At 40.4% G+C, this 25904-nt stretch overlaps 1 protein-coding gene across 1 annotated transcript in view; it reads left to right on the plus strand.

Annotated features, from left to right (window-relative positions):
- b3galt1b (UDP-Gal:betaGlcNAc beta 1,3-galactosyltransferase, polypeptide 1b) overlaps positions 1 to 25595 on the plus strand; it is a 45610-nt gene extending 20015 nt beyond the window's left edge. Inside the window, exon 2 of the mRNA XM_035174202.2 lies at positions 21866 to 25595. Coding sequence (XP_035030093.1) covers positions 22101 to 23087 — 987 coding nt within the window. The 5' untranslated portion in view covers positions 21866 to 22100 and the 3' untranslated portion in view covers positions 23088 to 25595. The remainder of the gene's footprint in view (positions 1 to 21865) is intronic.
- The last annotated feature ends 309 nt before the right edge of the window (positions 25596 to 25904 follow it).

The following is a 25904-nucleotide window of genomic DNA, read 5'->3' on the forward strand; positions in this document are numbered from 1 at the left end:
GCCACTCTGTGTAATGGAAGCTTAATTACTTCCTGTCACATGTGCAGGTCCCACAGCTGCTGTAACTCCCATACATCAACGCCTGTCTTCATAAAGAACACATTTACCAACCCTTGTTAACCTGCAGGTGAGTGCCCCATTAGGAACATGGTTGGTGCACTTAGTACATTCTGTCTTTATGCCTACTTAAGAAAAAGCATTTAAAATGATCTGCAAGATTCCTAAATCATCATTCAATACATGTCCAATATTCCTCTACCTCTGAAAAACACGTTTTAATTTTTAGGTTTTACTCTTGTCGCTTTTGTTTTACCTCTTACATCCTCACACTATGTAGTTTTTTATTAGATTTTTTATTGGATTTATATTGAGCTCTATTCTATTTTAAAAATAATATTGCTCTTATCGCTGTGTTAACTTACATATAATAAGTCCATCAATCTTTATTTATATAGCACCGTTCAAACATTAAAATGCATTTCAAAGTGCTTTACAAGTGATTGACAAAACATAGGATTTCGAAAATAAATAAATAAAATGTTAAAAAGGAAAAAGGAAAAGACAACAATAAACGAAAGTTAAGAAAATAAAATATATATAATCAACACAAGTTTGATAAAACAAAATAGACTAAGAAAGTAATAATGATTAATTGTTAAACATACATATTAAAGATGATAAAACCATGAGATTATACAACAAATATAACATGGAACTTAAACAGACATGTACAGTATATGTAGCCTGATAGTGTTAAAAACTGTGCTGCGACATTCCACCAAAGCATCGTCTGTACAGTAAAACACCCACCATTATCAGTGTGTTTCTGTATTTTTCCATTAAAGTTAATGGATCTTCCAATTTATTACTCTCTCCTGGGTTTTGCTCTCTTTGGATTGTTGCAACCAAAAAGCCTGAAAATTGTGGTGCTTCTTTTAATGTTTTTGAGATTAAAAAAGCATGAAAACAAATAGTTGCGCTTTTATTTTATGTAGACCTTACATACGCCGAGCTTTAGCAAAGTGTAAGAATATTAACAATTTGTGCAGTGGACCAAATAGTTCAGGTCAAGTCACACTCTTTTTATTACAGAGGACATTTTGACTTAAGTTATAAATTTCTGGTTTACAATGGCTCAAAGGACCCTGAAAGCAGTCATTTTTAATGTTATCAATTACACACAAAAGATCTGTTCTTTTCAGCTCGTGCCTCACAATCACTAGCTCATTCATCAGCGTGGCGTCCAGCTCACTAATAAGGTCTAATCATAATTTACGTGATTGTACGGTGCAGCCACTGTGACCCGATGGGTCATTTTTCACCTCCCACTAATTTCCATGTGGAACCCGGTAGGACGCATTGGATTTTAGGTCCCAAAGTTGGCCACAGTTCAATCAGATACAGCTCTGACACATGGAATTGCACTCGCTCTACAACGTGCCGCCGGTTTGAGAGGCACAGCGGGGTTGACCTTTAATTTAGGAAACAGCATGGTGAAACAACGTCAAGCGGCGGAGAAGCACGGAGGCTGAAGTGATTACAATGATAGTTACACAGGTTAATGACAGGGACGTGCTTGATTAGCAGCCGTATGTTGTGCGTTATCACCCTGGTTATCATCACAATCTTGGGCATTTATTTAGTCTCGAGATTCACGGGGCAAAAGAAAAAACCCTCCGCGCAACAGAGTATTTCTATCCTGCGAGTGCACAGAACAGTATCCACGAGTGCAAAACTATATAACATCAGATTTTTGTGTCGACAGCAATACGATCTGTGAAGTTTATAGCTGCTAGAGAGAAAATAAAGGGGAAGAGGGTTAGAAGATCAGAGGTAGGCTGGGGACAAAGTGACCAATGGAAGGAGGGGAGCATCAACAACCCGCATCCCTGCCTCTTAAGTGTCAAAATTCAACTTGACGAATGAGCATCTATCAGGCGGTGTTGAGCAGTTCTGAATGCATAGAGAAGGGCTGGTTCTTTCTGGTCTCATCCCCGGGCTCCCTGAACCACAGTTGTGCATGTGGAGCAAGTACAGTTTGCATGCATGTGGTTAATAAGTGCACGAACTTTGAGACTAAATAAACGCCATAACAATCCTACTTGTGGCAGGAGTCTCTGGTGATACCTCTAAGCCAACATTGTTTGGTTTTCGTTCACCGAGATTAAATATATTTGTTAAGGAGGGTTTAGTTCTCACAGCAGACCAGAGTCTTTTCTGGCAAACTCAGTCGGTTCTTAGTCGTACAATTTCATCTGGTTATGTTAAGTACTGGGATGGAGCGCTTTTCATTATTCAGCTGTGGTTGTGGCATAAATGGACACGGATCTACTCCACAGGATGTGTGGTGACATAATGAAGTTCATTTAGACTGATCAGCCACAACAGTTAAATGGGTAACTGGTTATAAGGTTGTGGCTGATCTGTATAGTTTTTTCTCAGTGGAAAATAATTTAAACTGGAAAATAGGTTTTAAATCACAAAATAAGATGTTTAGTCTGTTTTGGGTCAGTTTGCCTGAAGCAAAATAGTAAGAGGGGACACTTTTCCACCCAAACCTTGAAGCTGCTTGACATCCTCGACGAATCAGTCTTTGTGCGCATCAACTGTGACGTCAACACGACGCCTTTCCCTCTGCGGTTGAGTTGCCGTGACTCTGTGACGTGTGCTCCCAAACAATAGGTCAATAGGTGTCGCTGCTGAGAAAAATACAGCAACACTGACAGAAGAAGAAGAGGAAACGCAAAACAGAACAGTTTTGGCACCGGCTTGTTTCCTCCAGGAGCAATGCTTCTTGCTGGTGCGCACGTCTTTGCCTAGACAAACTGGCTGCAGGGTTTTCTTCATAGTTTCCAACAGAATGTCTCCTCTCTACCTACCGTCCTGCAATCTCCCTCCAGGAGCCATCTGAGAATCTCTACGCTCCATCATTATTGACAGTGATGAGGGGGTCATAGATATCTCTGTAGAGACAGACCTGTACAGAGTCTTGCCTCCTGCTTGCCAGGGGAAATTACTTCATTTCCCACAAACACTGCCGTGCACAAAGATGCGAATGGCGAGCATATACTAGGCTTAACCCTACTCAATATTGCAGAGTTAAAAATATCCTTCAGGTGACTCACATGGAACAGTTTATTATGTGAATACAAAGAATGTAGAGAGATGCTTGGTTTCCAGGCTCTGGCCTTCTCACCCCTCGCTTACATACCAGCCTCTGAAGAAAAAGATTCCTCAAACCACTATGTAGTATACTTTACAGGAAAGCTCAACATCTTTTTATTATCTGGTTTCACTGAACCTAACATTGACTGTCCTGGATAACCTGTTCTATGAAGCTGGTACGAACACATTGACGAGGGTTTCGCTTCCATTTATTGTCACAGTATCTCCTCATGATGAGCTGCAGTGTTTGAATTAGAAAATAAAAGCATCAATTAAAGATTTAATGAATCTTTGTTCAATTAAAATTAAACTACATTAGATTTTTATATTTTTTCATTTATTGTGATAAACTTTCCCTCTGTTTGTCACAAACATATTATATTACATTATTTTACGTAATATGATATTATAATATATAACGTTATGTTATATTACATTATATTATATTACATTACTGTGAACTCGTTTGTTCCTGTCAGGATCCTGTAGTCCTCCATGATTCTGTTTTTTTCCAGTGATCTGATTGGTCAGAAGTTTGGCTGTCGATGGGTTTTGATCTATTATCTCAAACTTAACTGGCTCTTAGCTGTTCAGCGTAAGTTGCCATGGTGAATTACATTTCATGAAACTCAAAACCCAGAGTTGAACCTGACGTCACCTTGATAACCACAAATCCTGCTTCCTAGCACAGGATCCAGAACAACCACAACCTTCAGAAATGCAGCTAAATTAATTCAACTTCCGACACTCATCATAATCATATTCGACCTTTAACTAGCATGCATGGGGCAGCATTGAAGCCCCATGATGCACATACTCATCAGCAAGAGAAATTCGTGGAATTCACAATAAATGCTGTTTAAATATACGAAATTCTGCTCGGCAGCAACACGCATGCAGAAACGATCAGGCAGCAGAAGGCACAACATCAGAGATCTGCTTCAGTGCTATCAAAGAGCTAGCAGCTATGGCAGCATTAAACTCTGATTTCCATGCCCATGTTGCCAAGTACACAAACACTAACTGAGCCAAGACATCGCTTTAACTAACTATTCATTTTTAACTTTGTGAAGCTGTGTCAGTAACAGGCTGCCGGCACGACATAAACATTTCGCTTCTTGCTTCACATGCATATTTGAGGCTGGCAGCTGACATGAGGATCCCCATATGCCAACAGCAGGGATACAACATCAACTGTTTATTTCCCTCATAGAATCAACAGGAGGGACTTTAAAGCTGTTTGCAGACATGAACTTGTCTTTCACATGTGAAGAACACAGCAAGAGATTGTTGGATCGTCGGCTCAGATGTGTTTACAACAACGGGGACATTTCTGGAACATGAAGGCATTGGAGGGACTCCTGGGTGGAGCATGCAAGAGGCAGGATATAACGTATAAGTTCCACTGTGGAAATCAGAAAATTTGTTTACGTTTACATTGACTGCCCTTATCTCAAAAACCTCTCAACTCTCGCTGTCTTTCCAAGTTGATATCCTCATCAGTGTCTTCTACGTCTTTTTCATCCTAAGATATTTGTATTATTCCAGTTTCGTGTCTGTCACGTGACGTCATCAACACGCCGATCCGCTCGCTGTGAATTTTATGAAAGACTTCCTGCTGTATTCCGACTCTGATGTCAGGGGGTTGGCAGGAAAAGTTTCAGAAATTGTCTGGAGCCACTGACTCAGACATTTGTGTTCCCGCGCAGTTCAATTCAAGGTTTTAACAATAATTTTTGATAGCGCACAGAGAATGATGTGAATGTTGCAGTCTTTTGGCATTTTAGACCCCTATGTGATGTCATCGGGATTAGATGGCGGTGAAGCAGAACGTAGTTCAGGAATTCCCCCGCGTAGATGCCGTGTGTATTTACAACAACGATTACATAAACAGTTTGTAACATAATGGAAAGTAAATGAATGGAGGAGTTATTGTCGGTAATGGTAGAGTATCCGTATAGGCATATTGTATATCAAGCAGTCTCATTGAAAATAGAAGAGAAGAAGGGATTTAAAGTTTGACAGCAGCCCCATGATTGGCTGGAAGAGACTGTGGCAGAATCTAATTGGCCATTTAAAAAACGCCCACAATCAGCTGATCAATAAGTATAGAGAGAGTGAGAGATTTGAGATTGATTGAACTTCCTGACTGACGAAATGTCTTGACTACGAGATGACTCCCAGTGAAATTTAGCACAAACATTCACGTCCCACCTCAGGACGAAATATTGTATCTTTGGTGAATTTTTCCATGTGCAAAATTTTAATTTTGTTTTGACAAAATACGTTCAGAAACCATTGACGTAGCTCAAATCCCTACTGTGCCAAAGACTTCAACATTTGCATTCTCACATACAGCCCCCTCCATCATTTCAGGGGAACTGTCTGGACCTCAGTGCAGGTCTGAAAGCAGCTGAAGGCTACAGCCACACTAAAAGTGAAATAGTTAAAGGGGACATAGCATGCCCATTTTACCACAAGTTGATATGGTTCCTTGGGGTCTTAATGAAATGTCTGTAACATACTTTGGTCAAAATACCACAAGGATCATTTAAAACAGCACCCTTTTTACCCTGTATAAAACAGCCCTCCACAGAGCGACCTGTTTTGAGTGCCTGTTCCTTTAAATGCTAATGAGCCAGCTCCCCCTCTCCCCCCATGATTTTAAACAATATAAATTACATATTTTATATGATATAAATTATCAAATATGCATCCCATACTTTGTATTCCCCTTGTTGTCCTGGAGTTTTAATTTTCCCAATCACATAATTAAATGTCCCCCTCTGCCCATCCACTACAAGCACACAAGCAACAGACAGAGAGAGAAAGAGAGGTGGGGGGCTATGAAGACCATCATTTACCCCGAACCCCGACATTCAACGGGTACAACAACAAGCGGAGAAAGCAGAATCGCGGGCTGACCTTATATATACAGTCTATGGGGCTGACCAGCGGAGAAATGCTCGTCCTCGGTGAACAGCCAGGCGGCTGCGTGCTGGAGAACGGCGCTGCGCTGCTCGCAGCTGCGCTTCGCTAACCGTGTACCTGGGCGTAACTACTGTAACCCGCCGTAACTACTGTAACCCGGCGTAACTACTGTAACCCGGCGTACAGTAGAGCTGAACACTGCGGAAGTCTTCCACACAGCTGGCAGTGTGGAAGACCGCTGCGAAGCAGCGCAGCGGGGGGGACGGGGGCCAAGACCATGTAGGGAGACTTCCAGTTCCTTGTTACGAAACAATACCCAGGAAGCGCAATCGAGTCGCTCAAGCATGACGTTTCTGACTTAGAGGAACTATAACAAAACGCGCGAGTGTTTTTTCCCCAGAGTTTTTGGGTTGGTAGACATGCCAGATACCCACATTAACCTGTAGAAGCACTAACAAAGTGGAATTTGCATGCTATGTCCCCTTTAAAACCCGCCACCTTTGCTATGTTTTTCCATCTGGCTGAATCTATTTTTTACAGCATGCTGTGTTATTGTTATGTAAAATGTTCGGTTTCAGATGTAAATTCAAAACACCAGAGACATCATTAAGAGATTACAGGCTTTACTACATGTTGAAATCTGGTTGTTAAAAAGAAACTGCTGCTCATGGGGCCTCATCAGTAGCTCACCTGGTTAAGAGTGCACCACTTAAAGCCCCGATTCGAATCCATCCCCTGTCCTTTGACTTTCCTGTTTCCCTATTTCCACTGTTTCTATCGTAATGAAGAAAACAATGCCAGGAAAAAATTACTTTAAAAAACAAGAAAACATCTGCTCGGATAATGAAGCAACCTTCTTATGATTTTCTCTATGCACATGCATTTGTCTTGCACAACAACAGAGAATCATCTTGACTCTCTAACTCAATCCACATTTCTGCCAATGGTTTTCCTGCAAAAGAACCGCTAAAAAATGCCACAGTAGCTTCATGCAAAAAGACAACATTTATTTTTCTTTTAATCATAAGTAATTCCCAGTCTCACTGAGCGTCTCATAAAGTCTCCCCCACATCAAAGCCACGATAGGCGCCCTGCAGATTATACTGAATTGCACTTTGCATTTTTCTGTTTTCACTGTTTCCTCCATTTCTCGCCGCCGCCGAAGAGAAGCATGATGAGGGAAAACACCTTCAAATAGGTCAGCAGAGAGACCAATCAGCCGCATCACCATCTGTCCCTCTAACGACTATACCTGGCTGCTCTGTGATGTGACACGGTTGGCTGGAGAAGCTCCATAGAAGAAAAACAAAAAAATCCTCTCATTAAGTCAACACATTTCATCCAAACTCTGCGAACGCGATCAGGCCTGTCTCTTCTTCAACACACGGAAATATTCTCCTATCTTGCCTGTTCATCAACAGGGAAGGAGGAAATGATTTTCCCATCATGTATAAACAGCCAAAGGTGAACAGCTTCTTCCTTTGTCTCGTGAAATTGGAGCACAACTAACCCTGCGCTGTGGTTTCAAAACCCTCATGTGAAAATATTTGCCGATGCACAGTAATGATCTACTTAAAGATTTTCATAATCCCGTTCTTTAGCTGAGTGCCTGATAAAATATTTATTGTTAAATTATTAAGTAAAGCACAACTTTAACAACGTCTCCAAATAATCCTTTTTAATGAGACTTTATCACTATATTTTACACTCGGTTGGACAGTTTCAGCTACTTTGTAATTTGGACTTTAATTAATTGGAAAAGCTATAATGAATGCTGACAAATACACCTGTGTGGAAATAAATCCTACCTTCCTCTGTTTTTGTTTTAGAGATGTGTTCATTCAACTGCATTGTCATTTCATTGAGGTGCTTTTGAAATGTATTGTGTGGGGCTTTTCTCGTAGTCTGCCCTTATTGATGAGTCATGAGACACAAAAACATCAGATAATATATAATATATTCTAAAAATAATATAATAATAATGGTCAGACAGCGCTTCCCAAAGATTTACTTCCATCTCTGGCGGTAAGGGGTTGCACATGCACTCGCATGAAGGTCACTCTCGGATTCTGAGTGACAGGTACACAGTCTGAAGAGTGAAAGATAAGTTCTCACAGGAGAAAGAGAAAAGCCACAATTACAGCTGAGACTCTGAGGACTGAGTGTCGGCGAGGAGGGTAAAAACCTAATTGTCCATAACGTTAGCTTTTGGTTTAACACGATAATGTAAAGAACGATTTTGCGGTGACATTACGTGGGAAATCACCCAACGCAACCACCTGTTGTTACCACATTATGTGCTGTATGTTATGCAATGTGTTGACGTCATCCTGAGCGTTTGATGTGAGGAGGTGAAAGACACAAGAACAGTGCATATTATTGTTATTTATTTTAAATGGATTTAAATAGGTTAATGTAAACAACAATCTCCCGCAGCCGCGTATAGAGACCACGTCAGTTTTCAGAGGGGGAATGAAATGATCCATGGTCTTGTGAGCGGCGGTCGGAGTTTGTAAGCGGTATTAAGAGCTTTTGAAGTGTAGCTTCAAAAGTTGATTTATCTCAGTAAACTATTTCACTGAGACACTTCAAGGTGAACGTATTGTGTGATCTAAGAATTCTGCTTTCTCTCTTGCCAGTATTGCCATGGCAACAAACTTCAAATTCACTTCACACTATGATGTTGATGTAGGCAGATCTAAGCCTTTATTCATGTGTTCATCAATAACCAGAACTCCTCCTGAGTGCACCTATACCGTCAGTAGCAGTTGGCCTGTAAACATAGTAACATTTACACAAAGTTGTAAATGGACATATTCAGATTTTCAGGAGATGTTGTAAATACTGTACATTAATACACTAAAAACATCCTCTTATCTTTTTTTTCATTTTTTCACTTTAAGCACTAGTTGACTACACAGCCCAAAGCCTTAGTCATAAAAGCAAGTAAAATAAAAACAGTAAGTCCTATACCTCCGCTGCATGAATGTCAGTATGTGCTGACAAAGTACACAATGTGATATTAGTCGAAACATCATTCATACTAAAGCAACAACAACAAAACATCTGAAACCCTTCTTTCCCACATTTTCATGAACAATGACGATGTAAACAATACCTTGTTTTCACAGTAGGAAAAGTGAATAATTTTGCGGGATGGAAAAATGACTCACTCACGGTGGATATGTCGGAGTTTAGCCGGGCCTGATGATGTCTGGGAGCCCGTGTGCCAGGGCCGATGCCCGGATAGCCACAATCCAATTTATTTATCCTCCGGCTATGTGCTAATGCCAAAAAATCCAGGGCACTCTCCGTAACACTGAGCACATCACTCAAACTTGTGCCTGCTTGACATTTGAGAACTGATTCTTACATGTGCATTTGGCATTTTGTGTAAGATAATCCTCTGCATAATAACTTCTTGCCAGAAGCTCTGGAAATCCTGCTGTGTCATCATATTCAATATTAACATCAGGATGGAGCCCACATACTTAAATCTTTGTAAGGTGTCAGTCATGTGTGGGATAAATTACAAGGCCAAACGTCATTATTCAAGCCTTGCTCTATACTGTCATAGTGCATTTTTGTTATGCAAACAAATCTCTATACTAGACAATGCTAAAACCAACAATGGTCAAGTAATTCCTCAAAACACCTATACACTGTCATTTAGGGAATGTTATTCAATCGGGTTTAAGTAGGAGATTTGTCTGGGACTATTTTTAGCTGTGGATTAACACCAACACAGTGATGCAGTCGTTATTTTTGGCAGCAGTAGGAAGGATTGAGTCAAAATACACCAGTGTCCATGTTCATAGTCATGAAGGAATATGTCCCCCACTGTGAGTGTGTGCCATGGAGATCAGTGGAGGAATAAACTGCATCAGGCTTTGGTTTAACACGAATTACTATAGTTAGTTAAGTTATTTTACTTTGGTATATGGGATAAATATGGGATGAAGAAAATTGCCACCTTATCATTTAATTACAAAGCAAAGCGGTATATAGGTTTTACATGATGGGTGCAAATATGCTTTCTATCCTGTTGCTCTTGCTCATGCACATAGCATATGTATATATATTTCACTATAGAAACACGCATGTTAAGTGTTTATGGAAAAACAAAATCTCATCTTTAAGTAATCCACAAAAGTATCTGCACCTGTTTGTCTCAGACTGCAGGTGTTCGGCTGTTCGGCCGCTCAGGAACAGTCGCTCGAGCCCAGGCCTCATTTTTCAAACTCGGCCACATCCATCACCCTCAGTCAAGAGTCAGAGCTCATTGAGTCGCACGACATAAATCTGATTTACCTTTGTGAGGTGCAAATACACTCAAGCAGCTTAAAAACCAGGGGGAAGAAGTAAAACAATTGATGGAGATGAAGGGAAAACTAAGTGATAGCAAGTGGCTGGGATTTGGCCTTCAGGGTGGATTTTACTGTATGTACGACCTGAGGCGTTTCCCCATTCTTAGGTGACATACAGTGAAATGTAAATCTCTTTTTGGTGTCACTGCAACCCACCCTGGGGGATTTGATGCTTTGAGGCTTGTCTAGGGCGACCAAGGCGTGGTCGCCCGTGCATACAGAGAGGCGAACCCTCTGGCATCGGGCTAGAGGAAAAGATTTGTGTTACTGGTTTCTTGATCCTGGCGCTGACCCCATCTCTGTCCCGCTGGCCGGCACGCTCTTCGTTTTCACCTAGCGTCGGTACGCCAATGACAGTTCCCTTGATAGGAGAAATGTTCCCCAACTCAGGTTCATAATCTCGCATATCAAACCATCAGGTGTTCACTTAATTCTGGGCTTTGATTGCATTAAACCCATAAATCTGTGCTCACCTGCCATCTGCTTGGCAGCCTGTCTCTGAGCCTTATAATCCTAATAACAGCTACTTCATGGAATGAGATTTTAAGGGATCATTTGCAGAGAAAATATCGGAGAATGCAAAAGTGCAATCGACTGCATACACAGCATCTAATGGGCCGAAAAAGGGGAACATTGATTTCTCCGAACATTTCTATTATAGTATTCAAACCATTAAGATTATAGTTGAAATGATGAGATGACGCATTGGTATATTTTTCTGTTTCTGTCTGGGAGAGTGGGGTTGAGAGGTTGTACAATTTAGGTTGTAAAAAAAAAAGCTGGTCAAAAACTCACAGGGAAATAAACTCCCAAGGAAGAATTAATGGGAAGATTGTTGGTTCGTAGACAGAGAAGAACTGGCACAGAACAAAGTGCAACACAGAGTCTGGACACAGTTAACAAGATAAACGGTCAAACTAACGGGGCAGGTGATCAATAAAGGAGGGAAACCAGACAAAGACAGGACGTAAAGTCAGAGAGACACTCGAAGAAAGAAGTTTAAAATAAAACAGGTAAAATTCAGTGCAAAGATATAAATTAAAAGTTTTCAAAAATCTCTTCTCAAAGTGTCCAACAATGGTGAGAAGTCTTTCACAAGTTCAACACAGGGTTAGAATAATTTATTTTCTGCCCATTATTGTATCTTTGATTCACAGATTCAGTTCTTAGTTATTGGTCATCACAGTTTTTAGCTGGTGAACTTGTGAACGTACTGTATATATTATCCAATGTTTTCAGTCGTCCTGATTTGAAGAAGTAACACATTGTAGGTTATAGAGCGGTTCATCTGATTGATGCAGGGCCGTGGACTTCATTCGTGCTCTATCGAATAAGCTATGTGTAATAAATTGTGTAATCAATTTTCATACCCCTCAGTGTCATAAATTGAGAGATGAGTATTAGTTTTTAGATCATTCTGTCACTCGGCTGCTTGGAGTGAAGAAAATCTTCATTTTATTCCTCATATATTCCTTGACTTTTTTTTCTTTCCATCACATCTAGTGCTGTGAAACTGAATATCCATCAGGCCACTTGTCTGTAACACTGCAACGTTGTTTCATATCGTATATCTTACTTAAAGTTAAGCACAAATTGCGGTGTATAATCCAACGAAATTTTTTGACATTTTGATGATATTTATAGCAAGAAATAGCGTTTTTTTTCCACAATTTTTCGTACACGATCTTTGGTTTGTTATTATTTACTATGAAGATTTTCAGGTTTCTGTCGTGTCTACAACGGTTGCTATGGACACCTGCATGAACCTTCCGACCAGATGTTCTTTGTAAACTGCCACCGTTGATATCTTCAACATAAAAACACAACAGTGTCATTGATAAACAATGCGTTAACTATTCGATAAGTTAATATTAGGCCGTCAGTTTTTCACATTTTTCCTTCATTTCTGCTACACGAGCCACCAGTGCGCCTCTGCAAAGCTCTGCAGTACTGATATTGTGCCACACTGACCAATCTGTGGGATACTTACTTTACTTCAGGATGAGTCATGCAAGCATAAAGAAAAAATTGAAGTAACTCATTGGGTAGTAATTTGTTGCACTTAGCCAAAGTGGTCGATGGCTTGAAACTGGCAAGAATTTGTTGGATGTTTTTCACCACGTGTCCTTTACTGGCACCGTGGTGAATATTTTCATTCTATGTGCAGCACCAGATGCCTTCTGGAAAGGAAAAAAAAGTGGGCACTGGGCGGCATCTGTTGAGGTATAAAGTGTGCTGCCATCATCCCAGCAGGACGCCAGCTTCCTGTTTGTCCGCAGCTCGAGCTTTGAAAGCTTCCGACTCACTCTGCATGCTCGCATACATTTTTCAGCGACATCTGAAGAAAAACGTGCGACCAGTCCTCACGGAAACCAGCAAGTCAGGATCTGTGTCTCCACTTTTTAATCCCCTCGCTGGTTCATCTGTCACCATCATTACTCCTCTGGCACCGGCCGCCCGCCTGCCTGCCTATCATCTCCCTTTGAAACCTGCAAATGAATCTTATTGTTTCAGACACGGCTTATTATTTATTTACAGTCTGTGCAGTGCCCAGGCTTGAAATTGGCAACAAAAAGTTTACCAGCAAGTGTCTGGAGGTTGGATCCCTCCGATACTCCGTGTTCTGCTGGTTATTAAGAACAGTAGTGTCCCACAGGAGTAGGGGGTTGCCTGAGGATAATGAACAATTCAATATTTTGGAATTAGGGGCAAAGTCTTATTCAAAATATAGCATAACAAGTAAATAGCACGTTTGTGGAAAAATATTACAATGTCTATAAGTAATTACTTTTATATTCTGCTAATTTGTTTTTCTCATTTGTTTTTCCAGCCGCAGAATTAAAAATCATAAATCAGGGACATTATTTAAATAAATTAGATAAATTGTAATTCATTAAAGTAGTAACAAAGAGAATGGAGGATATCATTGTTCCACTTCACTTCAGCCATATTTTTGTTCTTGTTTATGACTGTGATATTATTCTAGAAAATAAATACTGTTCATACAGTTATACTATTATTTAATAAGCCAATTACAATTCACAAAGATGGAGATGAATGATCTTTAAAGTTAGGATTTGTTACAAAAGTTACTTAGGTATTTTCAAGTTTTTGATGAAGAATAAAATGATCTTTCAACAAGTGTTGTAAAACACACAACCATAAAAAACTAAAATCATGTTTTGGCACATTGTTGATATGGATTTTGTGCATAAACTTTCATCTAAATAATTTCCTCAAATTGTTTAAAAAATATGATTAAGATGACAATTCATTTTCCTAAAGTAACAGCAGATTTTTCCAAAAAGGTTTTTTTGTTACTTGCAGAAAAGGAGGTTAAGTTTTCATTGCCATTTATTTCTCTGTCTGTCTGTTTATTAGCAGGGTTTCTCAAAAGCTGCTTTCAGACATGCACTGAACTCCGGATAAACTCCAGAAATTTGTAAAATGTCAGGAAAATGTCACAATGAGTCCATGTGAGAATACAGAAAGATATTGTCGGGAGAATTCATTGCAAGTGAGTGGGCGTGTGATGACATTTCAAACACGCGACGGAAGCAGAACAGAGAAAAAAATGAAAAGAATACAAGTATCTCAGGATCATGAAGAGGAGTTGAGAGAAAGTTAGAACTAATCTGACTGGGACAATCTCCTGCTGTATAAAAGTATAAAATATAGTAGTAGTAGTAGTACAGAATACTACTGCCCTTACATCACTGTATATGATTCTTAAATCTCATTTCCATTTGATCTAAAGTCCAACACTTCAACAACTGCCCCTGTGTAGAATTATTATACACTTCACTTCCCTAATTCAATGTATTCATGTACATAATTAGCAAAACCTTGTTGTTACCATAGCAGCCCATTGTGAAGCTAATCCTGTGTTTTACTGTGTAAACAGCAGAAAACAGTCCTCCACCCAAGAATCTGTGTTTTTAGAGATACGCTCACACAGTATCAGCGTTTATTAACTCACATTAGTTTTCCTCAAGACGATACTCGAGGGGGTTTCTGCTCTCCCTATGGAATAAACACGTTTATGTTTTTCAATCCATCAAAAGTTTTCACACAGCCCAAAGTAGCATCGCTCATTTAACGCCTGTATAGACTTTCCCCAGTGTTTGTCTTATTATAATAGCAGAACACAATTTAGATGGAGCCCTAAGCATAAAATATGTAAATTACAATATTATCCCAAATGTTTCAGTAAGGGAGCAATAAAACAGGACTGGAAAAATAGAAACCAATTCTTTTCATCTGCTTATGAATGTGTCTCTCTCGTCCCAGAGTCAAGGACTCGGATGCAGAACATAATGATGCTGTGTGTGGACTGTCATGTGTCTTTCTCAGAGTGTGTTGGTTTCATCTTGACATCTGAGCCATTTAAAATAACCTTTCAGTAAAATAGAAGACATTTTGCATCTTGCAGTTGAAATGGAATAAAAAGTCATTTGCATTTTCACATGTTCTGATAATTTGGCTGAAGTGGAAGAAGTAAAAGTCATTTTGGGAATTTGGAAGTGGTTTAATGATTTTTTTATGGAAAAGCAACTTCAGACAACTTCTTTATTCCTCTTAATTTAATATAACATGTCTGGAGGGCATGTTTAAAAATAAGGAGATAGTGTGAAATATGTAATCTATATAAATGCAGACAAATTATGCAATGGATCCATGAAATTTCAAAATATACCTATATTTTTATCTCATGTTATTTATTCATCCTTTTTGCTATGATAAGTTTATTGCAGGTTACTTTTATTGTATTTTATTTATTTTTCTTTATTTCCAGCAGCTTTTAATGCAACATGTCCTTTTTCTAAAGTCTCTTTTTATTGCACAACTTTTATTTTCTCAATGACTTTTTACATTACACAGATTTGTTCACCTAATTGATATTGTGATGGACAAAAACTAGAATTTAATATTTAGCACAAAAATACATAGAAAAATGACAAATAATAAGACAATGATGACAAATGATAAATAACATACATAATAAAAATAATAAATAAATAATATACAGCGCAGAGGGAGGCAGACAAACTCTAGAGAGACAACAAAAAACCTTTAAGAGTCAGCAAATTAACAATAACATAAATAGCCTAATAAAAATAAATCATATTAATATCAACAGAAAATATACAGTAGATCAAATATAGTATCAATATAAAAACATACATACATGCATGAACTGAGATTTAAATCATTCCACGGTTCTATGATGTATGTAGTTGTAGCCTGTATTTATGTATGATATTTATTTACGCCCTTGGTCTCACTGTAGATCTGCAGAAGTAAAGAGTAATGGGCACAGCTCAGCAGAAATAAATAGTGATATACAGTAAACGTCTCTACAGTGGTACACTGATGAATTATCAGAGAGAGAGAGAGAGAGGCCACGTTACTTAGACGATGTGTGTGTTTGATGAGATGATTTCCTGACGCCATCTGTGTTTCTAGAACAACAGATCTCACAGTACACAACAGCCTTTCTGGAGTGGAGCGTTGATACACAGAGGGATGGAGAAGCTTTCCACAGTTTGTTTGCATAAAAAAAGGATCTGGCACTGTAGCTCAAACTTTGTCTTTTCAACTTGGCTTTTTGTTCGATTTATGTTTCATAATAGAGAACTAGCAAGAGAAATTGCTTCTTAAAATACAGAGAGGTTCAAGTAAATGTCGCGAACGGCGTCTTTGAAGAGCTGTGAAAGTGTGTGCACACAGTCGCTCTCCTTTTTTCCCAAGGTCACTGAAATCCCGGCTGTAAGCTTATAAATGTGGCGTTCAGGATCAGAGTGCTGAGAGGGGAGATTTAAGACTTTACCCCTCACTGGGCTTCCATTTTCATATCATTTTCCACACATCTCCGCTCCGACAGGAGGTCCTGTCATCAGTGTTTCATAATTCATTCAATTACTTGTCGTTGTGGAAAAAGCTGAAACTAAAAACTTAAATTGAAAGTCTGAGGACGGGAATCAACCTAAGCAGCAGGGGCAAATCCATGGGCAGAGTTAAAGGTCAAGGTCACTGTGACCTTGCAAACTCAATGTTTTGCTTGGCCTCAAGCTCTTTTTGAAGTACACAATGCACTTGAACAAGGAACAATTTTCTAAATACATTCAATGATGTGTGGCTTTGCTCAAAGCTATAGAGCTCACAGTAAACAAGGATTTAGTTAAATGTGCACCTTACTGAACCAACAACTCTGCATGGATGTTTTCAAATTGGCCCCTCTGTGTAAATTGGGATTCAGGAAAATACTTGATCCGCCACTAAGCAGAAATCCAACCCTCATAACATCATCCATGCACTACTGAGCCTTTAGTGATGCAGAGGTGTTTCCATAAAACAGCATGATGTAGATATTATGTTGTCTTCATGCAGAGCGCAGTAAGACATTAAAAAATTAAAGCTAAAGTTAAATTGATATTGCTGTCCAAAGTTCTGCCAATAGTGTGTGTGTGTGTGTGTGGGTGTGTGTGTAATGTGATTAAATGTGTAAGAGTGTTGTGTCTAATGAAAGCCAAGGTAATCAGTTTACTTTTTTTTTTGCACAGGCTCTCCACAATAAGCAACAAGCTTAATGTGAAGCAGTTAATTCAATCTGGCAATCTATTAGTTCATATGCGCTGTTGTTGGAAATACACCTTAGAGACCTGTCAATAGACGGTCATGGGGCCATGAATCAAAACATTTTTGTTGTGTGCAGAGGAGAGTGTAATGGCCCTTTTTAGAAGCCAGTCCACCAAACAGTCAGGCCAGAGGCTTAGAGAAAGCACTGTCATGTCTTGATGAATGGCTGTCTTTGTGCCGTGTTCCCCGTGCAAGTTTACCTCTTGCTATGTAATAAATCATGATAAATTGGGTCTCTGTTGGGGAGTACGGGCTAATTATCTCCCCATTTCATTGCCCTCCCCGCCGTGCTTCTGTAGTTTGCTTCATGTCCTGAAGGTCCAGCGCTCAGAGGGGCCACCACCTACACCTGTTCCTCCCTCTTATAGAGACCATAATATATATATTACATACTTTCTGCCAGTCACCAGAACAACCTGGTCACACAGAGCAGCAGATTTCAACACCGACTCTCAGTGTGACTTCCACCATGATGGAGACTGATTGGCTGAGCAGAGGTCTGCTCCATGCTACAGTGACCGAGACACGAGCCGCCACGTCTGAGCTCCACCAGCAGACAACCACCGACTGAACCTGACATTTACTGTGGTCCAGGTGCTGGATATGAAGTGACAATAAAAGTCAATATTAATTAACTATCTTCGACAGAGTGGAGTCTGAAGAGAGCATTTTTGGTTTGATGGACCTCCGGCAGAGGTTCTCGGATATTTCAAGTTCATCGCCATAACAAACTGCATTTCCCCTGCATTCAAGAGTTATAACGAACATCCACCTCTAGAGTCCCATCACCAATGTGACCTAAAACACAAGTGTCACAGTTTGGACTCACTGCCCCTTATGTTTCCTCTTTATTCAGCCGGCCAAGAGTTACTTTCAGCCTCAGGTTAGTTGGTGAATGGCAGATTTAGGATTTTTTTAAATAAAGGGGCCAAAATTTACACAGAGGGACCAATTATATGTCTAACATCTGAACCCAATTCCTGATTCAGTGAGGTGCACATGTAAGTCATTCCTTGTTTGCTGTTAGCTCTATAGCTTTGAGCAAAGCCACACAGTGAATATGTTTTGAAAATTGTTCCTTGTTCAGCACATTGTGTACTTCCAAAAATCTAAGAAAATAAAAATCGTAACAAATTATTATATTTTTTGTTAGTATTGTTTGTAAGTGACAAAAGAGTATTGACAGGACAGTTTCTACAAAACTTCGAAACAGACTAGAGTTTATGCTGATGCTATTAAAGAAACCTTGTGATGGAAATTCATCTTGAGATTTGAAATAATGAAATTCTCAGACTGGAGTTGCCTTTGAGTCTTTATAATAGTAAGCTCTGCAGAGGTTACACAACAAGCACGGGTGCTCAAAATGGAACTGGCCGCAAGTTCACAAAAGCCAGAACTTATACAAAGAGGCGTTTCATAAAACATAATATGAAAAAAGACATGAAAGACATGAGATCATCTGTGTCTGTCCGTCCGCTGTAGCAGTTGGAAGAAAAACATCACCAAATAAGGGCATGCACCCTGTTGATCAAGGTCATAGCAGTGAGACACCGCCAAATAAGGGTTCCATCCTGTCAGGTAGACAGTATCACAGCAGTGAGACACCTGGTCAGGGGGATTTCCAATACCTTAGACACTGGTCAGTGCAATTTTCCACTACAACCTTTACATGATGCATTTGTGGTCAGACATTGTTTCAGACAGTGTAGGTCTGTGAAGTGGTATCAGGGCAGAAAGAATGATTATGCAGCGTCTCTTAATATCAGACTGTTGCTCACAGTTCAACCTGAACCTAATCTGTCAACCACTCTCTTAAGTCCCCCTCTCCCCCACCACATTTTACTATATTTTCCACACAGCTCACTATTTTACGGCTGATACTGTCTTGTTTCAATGGCAAAAAGGCCCATTTATACTGTATTTGCAACCCACTCCTATCTGATGAGGCATCTGAAGTTACAGTATGCACGATCATCACACAGATGAGTCACTTAGTTTATCATTTGGTTTGATCGTGTGACATTAAAAAAATATGTGAAAATATGGAGCTGTAACTGAGCCGTTTCCCAAAGCCACATTTTGTCAGCAAGGCTGTTTTGTCAACTGTGGTGCAACAGGCCATTATGTAATTCCTCCACTTCAGCTTTTACTAAGGCAGAGAGCGTCCTCAGTTCATTACCAACTAATTAATGAGAGCCATTCACCAGCAGCGAATGCACTTTCTTCTATATGAAATAGAGTCTGGGACAAACTGAAGAAGTCTGTTTAATCTTGTGGTGTTCGTGCACATCAGAGACCCGGGGCCGGATTAGAAATGTTTGTTCTGAAAAGCCACCGGAGGTTATGTTTTACAGACTTGTCACATAAACATTGCCACAGTTCTGTCTCATAAATATTTTTGCTCTAGTCTGGAAAATGAGTTTTCAAAGTAACATGGGAACGCAGTGGCTGAATGTGTACATGAACAAACAGCATGTGCCTCATACTTTTGTGTAGGTTTTGCTTTTCACTGTGTTATTAAGGGAGCGGTCGTTGTTACTGTTAGTCTGTCCTCACTGCACCTGACCCTCCACGCTCCTCAGGTTCCAGAAAATATTAGTGTGTGTGTGTCAGTGTGTGTCTTGCGTCTCAGTAAACTGCCGTTAATATAAACAATTGTTTGCTTTTCCCACTCCTGTGAGATTCGACAGTAATTTTACAAAAGGAGGAGAGGTCGGATATTGTGAACAACTCTCAAGTTAGAGTTTTGCTGAAAGACTCTGGGGAAAACAGTTCAGAACAAAATAAACGGAGAAGTAACAGCTTTTGTTAGACGGCGTCAAAACTGATAATGTGCTGTTAGAGAATCTATTCTGGAGCTGTCACACAAAACAAACTATATAGATGCAGTCGCAGAGCAAGAGAAGATGGTGTATTCCTCATGGTAATGCAGATAAAACTCTCTACAAAGAAAGGAAAGGGCATTGTTATGTGTCTCTTGTTGTTAGTGTCACGTGTTCCAGTCTAACAGAGTTCCTTTGTCGACAATATGGGTATAGACTGCAGTTAATGGCATAAAATTGAATCCATATCATGTCATTATGTTTTGATTTGTCTGCTCTTCAGCTTTGAAGATCAAAATGTAGATATTTATTGCATTACGCCCGCGCCTCTTTGAAGAGCCTCGTCTCATCTGCCTTCGCGGGAGGAAGCAGCGAGTCACTTACAAGGATCTACACGCTTACACACACCGTCTGGGCTCAGCCACCTGCGCACAGGCACAAAACAAATGCCACCGTCCGTGCTGCAGAATGACGACGCTCAGAGACGAGACGTGCCAAATATCTGTCAGCTCAGTAACAAGCAGCCGGTACAGCAGTGCAGCACTGAACAAACTGAGGAGGAGAGGAAAACACACCCCAGGGGAGAAGCACATCATGGCACAGTGTTCCCTTTGTGCCACCATATAATACTGTCAACACTGATTTGACAGCCGCGGTCTCAAGTTATTTACCAAGGTTTTTAATTTGAATATCAGGCTAATCTCGACACTTGTTTGACAGCTGCAGTCATAAGTTATTTACCAAGGTTTTTAATTTCAATATGAGGCTAATCAAGTCACAGTCAGGTCCAATTTGACTAACTGTAATAGTGAAAATCTACTATATGGATGTATCAGATGTAATTAGAATGGCACAGAGTGCAAACATCTGCCAAGGCCCATCAGTCCCCTTATATTCAATCAAATGAAAACACTCAGCCCCCAAACGATCCCTGATTCTTTCTTCAAGATCCACGGTGAAAATGTTTTTAAAAATCCAACGTTGAAGATAGTGAAAAATTATTTCAGGATACAGCCCTTTGTCTGGATCTGCAACAAAATGTTATGTTTTCTTTCTTGGTCCTTGTCACATCCTTCCACCAAGTTGCATGTTAATCTGTCATGTAGAATTTTCCGTATCTTACAACCAACAAATAAACAAACAAGGTAAAATTATAATAATGTATTATGGTACAGATGGTTCAATGCAGGACTCTAACTTTGAATAGAGTATGTTTCACAGATCGCTAATATTATTGAAGAAAAGAATCTCAATACCAATGAACATCAACTCAGTTTTCAGACAAAAAAACTGCGCTCAAGGTTTCTGAAATGTTGATGAAAACATCAGCAGGATCACAAACCATGAACAAACCTTTCTGTGTATCACTCTACGTGAGGGAAAAGTAAATAGTAAAACTGAAAATGTGAATCATATTATGGCAGATTACATTTGGCCTGTTGCAAGCCAGTGATGTAACACAGCATGCAAACAATCCTCACATCACAATGTGTGTGTGTTGCCAATGAATAACAATCTCAGCAATGAATAATACAAATGTCTGGCAATGAGTCACTATTGTGCCACAATCTTTCCCACACGTGTTTCATCCAGCGGTGTCATCTAAGTCCTCTTCATTTTCAAACCAGATTCACTCAGAGAGAACAAATTCATTTTAGAAACGACTAGTTCATGATTTTTGATTCCAACACCGACGTGTATAAGTTCAATACATCAGGTTTCTCTGCAGCGTGTCCACAGTCCTTGAGGTTATTTATTTTATAGATATAATATGAGATTCAGGCTGTATTTCTTCATTTGTTTGACATATTGCTGTAGATGCTGACAGAGATGTCACAACTGACTGAACTGGATTTTTGTTTTAAAACTCTGTCAAGTTTTATTCAAATGTACATTTTCAGCACCTTTCTGATACGGATCATTCTTTTCTGTCTCTTTCAGATGTAAATGGAGGACCAGCAGTGTCATGAAGAGAAACTGGACTTCCATACAACATTGAAGCCCTTTGCATTAAGACACGAGCAGCATCACTTCTCTCTAAAGTAATCCATTACTCACAATTAATGTCAAACTGCACGCTGAAGCAGCTTAAGGCTGCCTCGCTAGGTGAACCGTGGCTGATGGAAAGAAAGCCTTATAAGATCCAACTTGTCGAAGCACACCTCAATGCAGCATAATGCCTTCAAAGGTGTCATGTTTATACATTCTGACAGTGGTGTGCTGGGCGAGCGCTCTGTGGTACCTGAGTATATCTCGTCCGACGTCCACGTATGTCGGCCACATGTCCATGTCCATACGGAAGGGTGTGAAACCACCCCAAAACATCACCTTCACCAACATCCGCACCCGCCCCCTCAACCCACACGCCTTTGAGTTTGTCATCAACGAGGCCAAGAAGTGCGAAGGCGACGCTCCCTTCCTGGTCATCCTCATCAGCACCACGCACAAGGAGTTTGACGCGCGGCAGGCCATCCGGGAGACATGGGGCGACGAGAGCACCTTCGGCGACATCCGCATCCTCACCATCTTCCTGCTGGGGAGGAACACGGACAACGTCCTGAACCAGATGGTGGAGCAGGAGAGTCAGATCTTTCACGACATTGTGGTGGAGGACTTTATCGATTCGTACCACAACCTCACCCTCAAGACCATGATGGGTTTGCGCTGGGTGTCTACCTTCTGCCCCAAGGCGCAGTACATCCTGAAGACAGACAGCGACATCTACGTCAACATGGACAATCTGATTTATAAGCTCCTGAAGCCCACCACCAAGCCGAGAAGAAGGTATTTCACTGGCTACGTGATAAACGGCGGTCCCATCAGGGATATGCGCAGTAAGTGGTACATGCCCAGAGACTTGTACCCCGATAATAAATATCCTCCTTTCTGCTCGGGCACTGGCTACGTGTTCTCATCAGATGTGGCCGAGCTAATCTACAAGACTTCGCTCCACACAAGACTGTTGCACCTCGAGGATGTGTACGTGGGACTGTGTTTGCGTAAGCTGGGTATACACCCTTATCAGAACAGTGGTTTCAATCACTGGAAAATGGCCTACAGTCTGTGCAGGTACAGACGGGTTATCACCGTCCACCAGATCTCCCCGGAGGAGATGCACCGCATTTGGAATGACATGTCCAGCAAGAAGCACCTGAGATGTTAGCGGACATGAGGAACACTAAACGATGACTGTCTCATTCTTTTTTTCTGCCTTTTGCTCCTTTTCAAACCTCATCAGTCGTGCGCTGATTAATGTAAACCATGGAGGGCTGCTGCAAGTCTGTATTTCATGATAGATGTTCTCATGAATCCGTCCGTCTCTGCTGATTTCACCTCATGATTGTGAATGAATGCATGGGGCTTGTAAAGCGCGTGTTCTCACATACAGTTAAAATGTGCTGTTGTTGTTGAGAGTATTTTTTTTGTTCATGTTCCAGGGGTGCAATTTAATACCACTATTCTTTACAAGCATTAAGTCAATCAGCGTTGAAATGTGGCCTGATCGGGGCGACCTCGGTTCATGCTCTCACACAAGCTGCATCTCAATTCAGGGGCCGCATCCTCCGGAGGCTGCATTTGAAAACAGATTGCATCACAGCGGTGAGACTAGATTGTCCCACTTTGAAGGCTCCTTCAAATGCAGCCGTCGACTGCGTCCTTCCATTCCCGAGAAACAAAGGCTCCAACAGGTGGAACCTTCCCGTCTCAACCTATCCCAGGATTCATTGCGCTTCAGTGGGGTATAGGCGCCGGCCAGCGAAGAGACGTCCAATGCTTGAGTATCATTCTTCAACTCAATCTGATATAAATGTTAAAAAAATCAAGGAGCATTAAAACTTTCTCATGTCCAACTGCAGCTCTGTTGCTAGGTGACAGCAATGAGGTTGGGATAAACTGGTGACGCCGATCACGGAAAGCCTTCATAGACCAGACTGTCTCATTTTTGGTTCTGCCTTCACGGTCTATACCTGGCCCGTCTTTATAGGCCGGGTAAAGACTGTCTCCTCAGTGGTAGGGTTAGGGGTTCCCATGTTATCACCCCTGAATTGAGACATGGCTAATAACCTTTCTCCCTGCTTAAAGGCTGTGTAAAGCAATTAAAAAATATATTTTCTGAGTTTGTCACACCACAGAACAATGTGTTACCAACAACCCTAGCAGATTTGTTCGCTTAAAAAAATCGCCAATTATTCCCTCACACAGCTCTCCCTAACTGGGCGTGGCTTCCGCGTCTGGCGGGCAGGGTGTTGCCTTCAGGTGCTGTTGAAAAACCAAAACACTACACAGACTACAACCAAGCTAAAGTCTCCCGGTGTTCACAGTTTACTAAAGCAAAGCAGGCTGTTGAACAGTTTTTTTTTACATATTTTGAATTAATTACACCAGTATCATTACAAATAATCATAACTGTTGTGTTTAATAGTATCGTCGTCTGTTCACAGCTAGCAGCAGAACCACGGCGAGAGAGAACCATTGATGTTACTGTGCTCTAGCTCTTAGATAGTTTGTGGGGGCGAGGCTATGCTAATGAGGGCCACAAATCGTCATGCATGTCGACCAATAAAATGTATGATGATGTTGTGCTGTCCCCCTTTCAGACTGTCCTAAAATCAGGAACCAAGCAATGCTGTAAAACGGTCAAACTTCACAATTCAGATCTACATAGTTCCCATTCTTTTCACATGTTTTCAGTAATCACTTGTACAGCATGTTAAGAGACCAATGACTGATTTTGGTTTACACGGCCTTTAAGTGTCCTTGAGCTAGACATTGAATCTGTACCAGCTCCATGACTGCTGACTCAGCATCTCAATATTCCTGCAGTGTGCAGGCTAAAACAGGATTTCTGTGCAGGAAGCAATACAATATGAAATTGCTATATTGCATCTATGATATTACACGTCAAAAAGTCAGTATTATTTACTATTTAAAGTTCTTGAACAAAGAGAATGTTAAGTTGTTGGAAAAGATTATCTGTCGCCCAGTTTTTGCACTTTTCTTATGAATGAAGTCAAACATAGCACTGAAAATGTTCTGCAGTTTATTAACCTCCAGACAGAACCAGCTGACTGATAATTGATAATTTCCAATAAATAGTTTTTCCCCCAGTATTGGTATTAATGAAACCACAAAGCTGAAATCACCGGATGCTATTCTTTTTCATGAATTTGCCTGATCATGTTTATGTTTTTCAGTTTTCAGTTTTTTTAAGATGCATTTGGTTGTTTTCCCACTCGAGGTAATTGTGTCTCTCAGCCGCCAGCTCCTCATTAGTCCGGCCGCTGCTCTCTGTAACGTGCACTGTAATACGTCTGCAGCTATTTGAACTCCTCGCCTCCTCCACGCATCCAGAGAAACGCAGTGTCATGTCCTACAAGAATGAGTTAAACAGTAGCTAAGATTGGCTGTTTTATCATATGTATCTGCCGTGTCAGTGATTGCTGAAGAGCCGCTGCTGACATCATGGCAACATTTAGTTTTTCTCAGAAAATGAGGCTTCCATGGCCAAAACCTTTCCCCTTTTTTCCCCCAGAGATTTTGGAGTATTGTCAAGCTAATGTGACATTTACTGTGAATGCATCTATCCCGCAAGGGGTTGTTGTTATATATTGTATGTTTTTTACATTAAAAAACGAATACTTGAATAATTAAAGTTATATTACTGCTTTTACCTGTCGTCTTTTTCCACTTTGGTCAGTTATGCAGTTTTATTTTTATCGTTGCATTTGTTATCCAACAGTCGGTTGTTTTCTGGTGCTCCCTTCAGGGATTATTTATTTAGTTATTTAAAACAAAATCTATGTTACCATTGTGTCATATTTCATCTGGAATTACAGGTTAAAGATGGGGGTTAAAATGTGGCATATAAATAAGTCAGAAAGTCAGAACACTACTCCCTAATGTCACTTACACAACTAGAATGACTCTCAGTAGACGGCAAACCTCTACCAACACTCCCACTGGGTTAAATCTGCACCAA

This window comes from Hippoglossus stenolepis, chromosome 13 (assembly GCF_022539355.2).
Source record: "Hippoglossus stenolepis isolate QCI-W04-F060 chromosome 13, HSTE1.2, whole genome shotgun sequence".
In the NCBI taxonomy this organism is placed as follows: Eukaryota; Metazoa; Chordata; class Actinopteri; order Pleuronectiformes; family Pleuronectidae; genus Hippoglossus; species Hippoglossus stenolepis.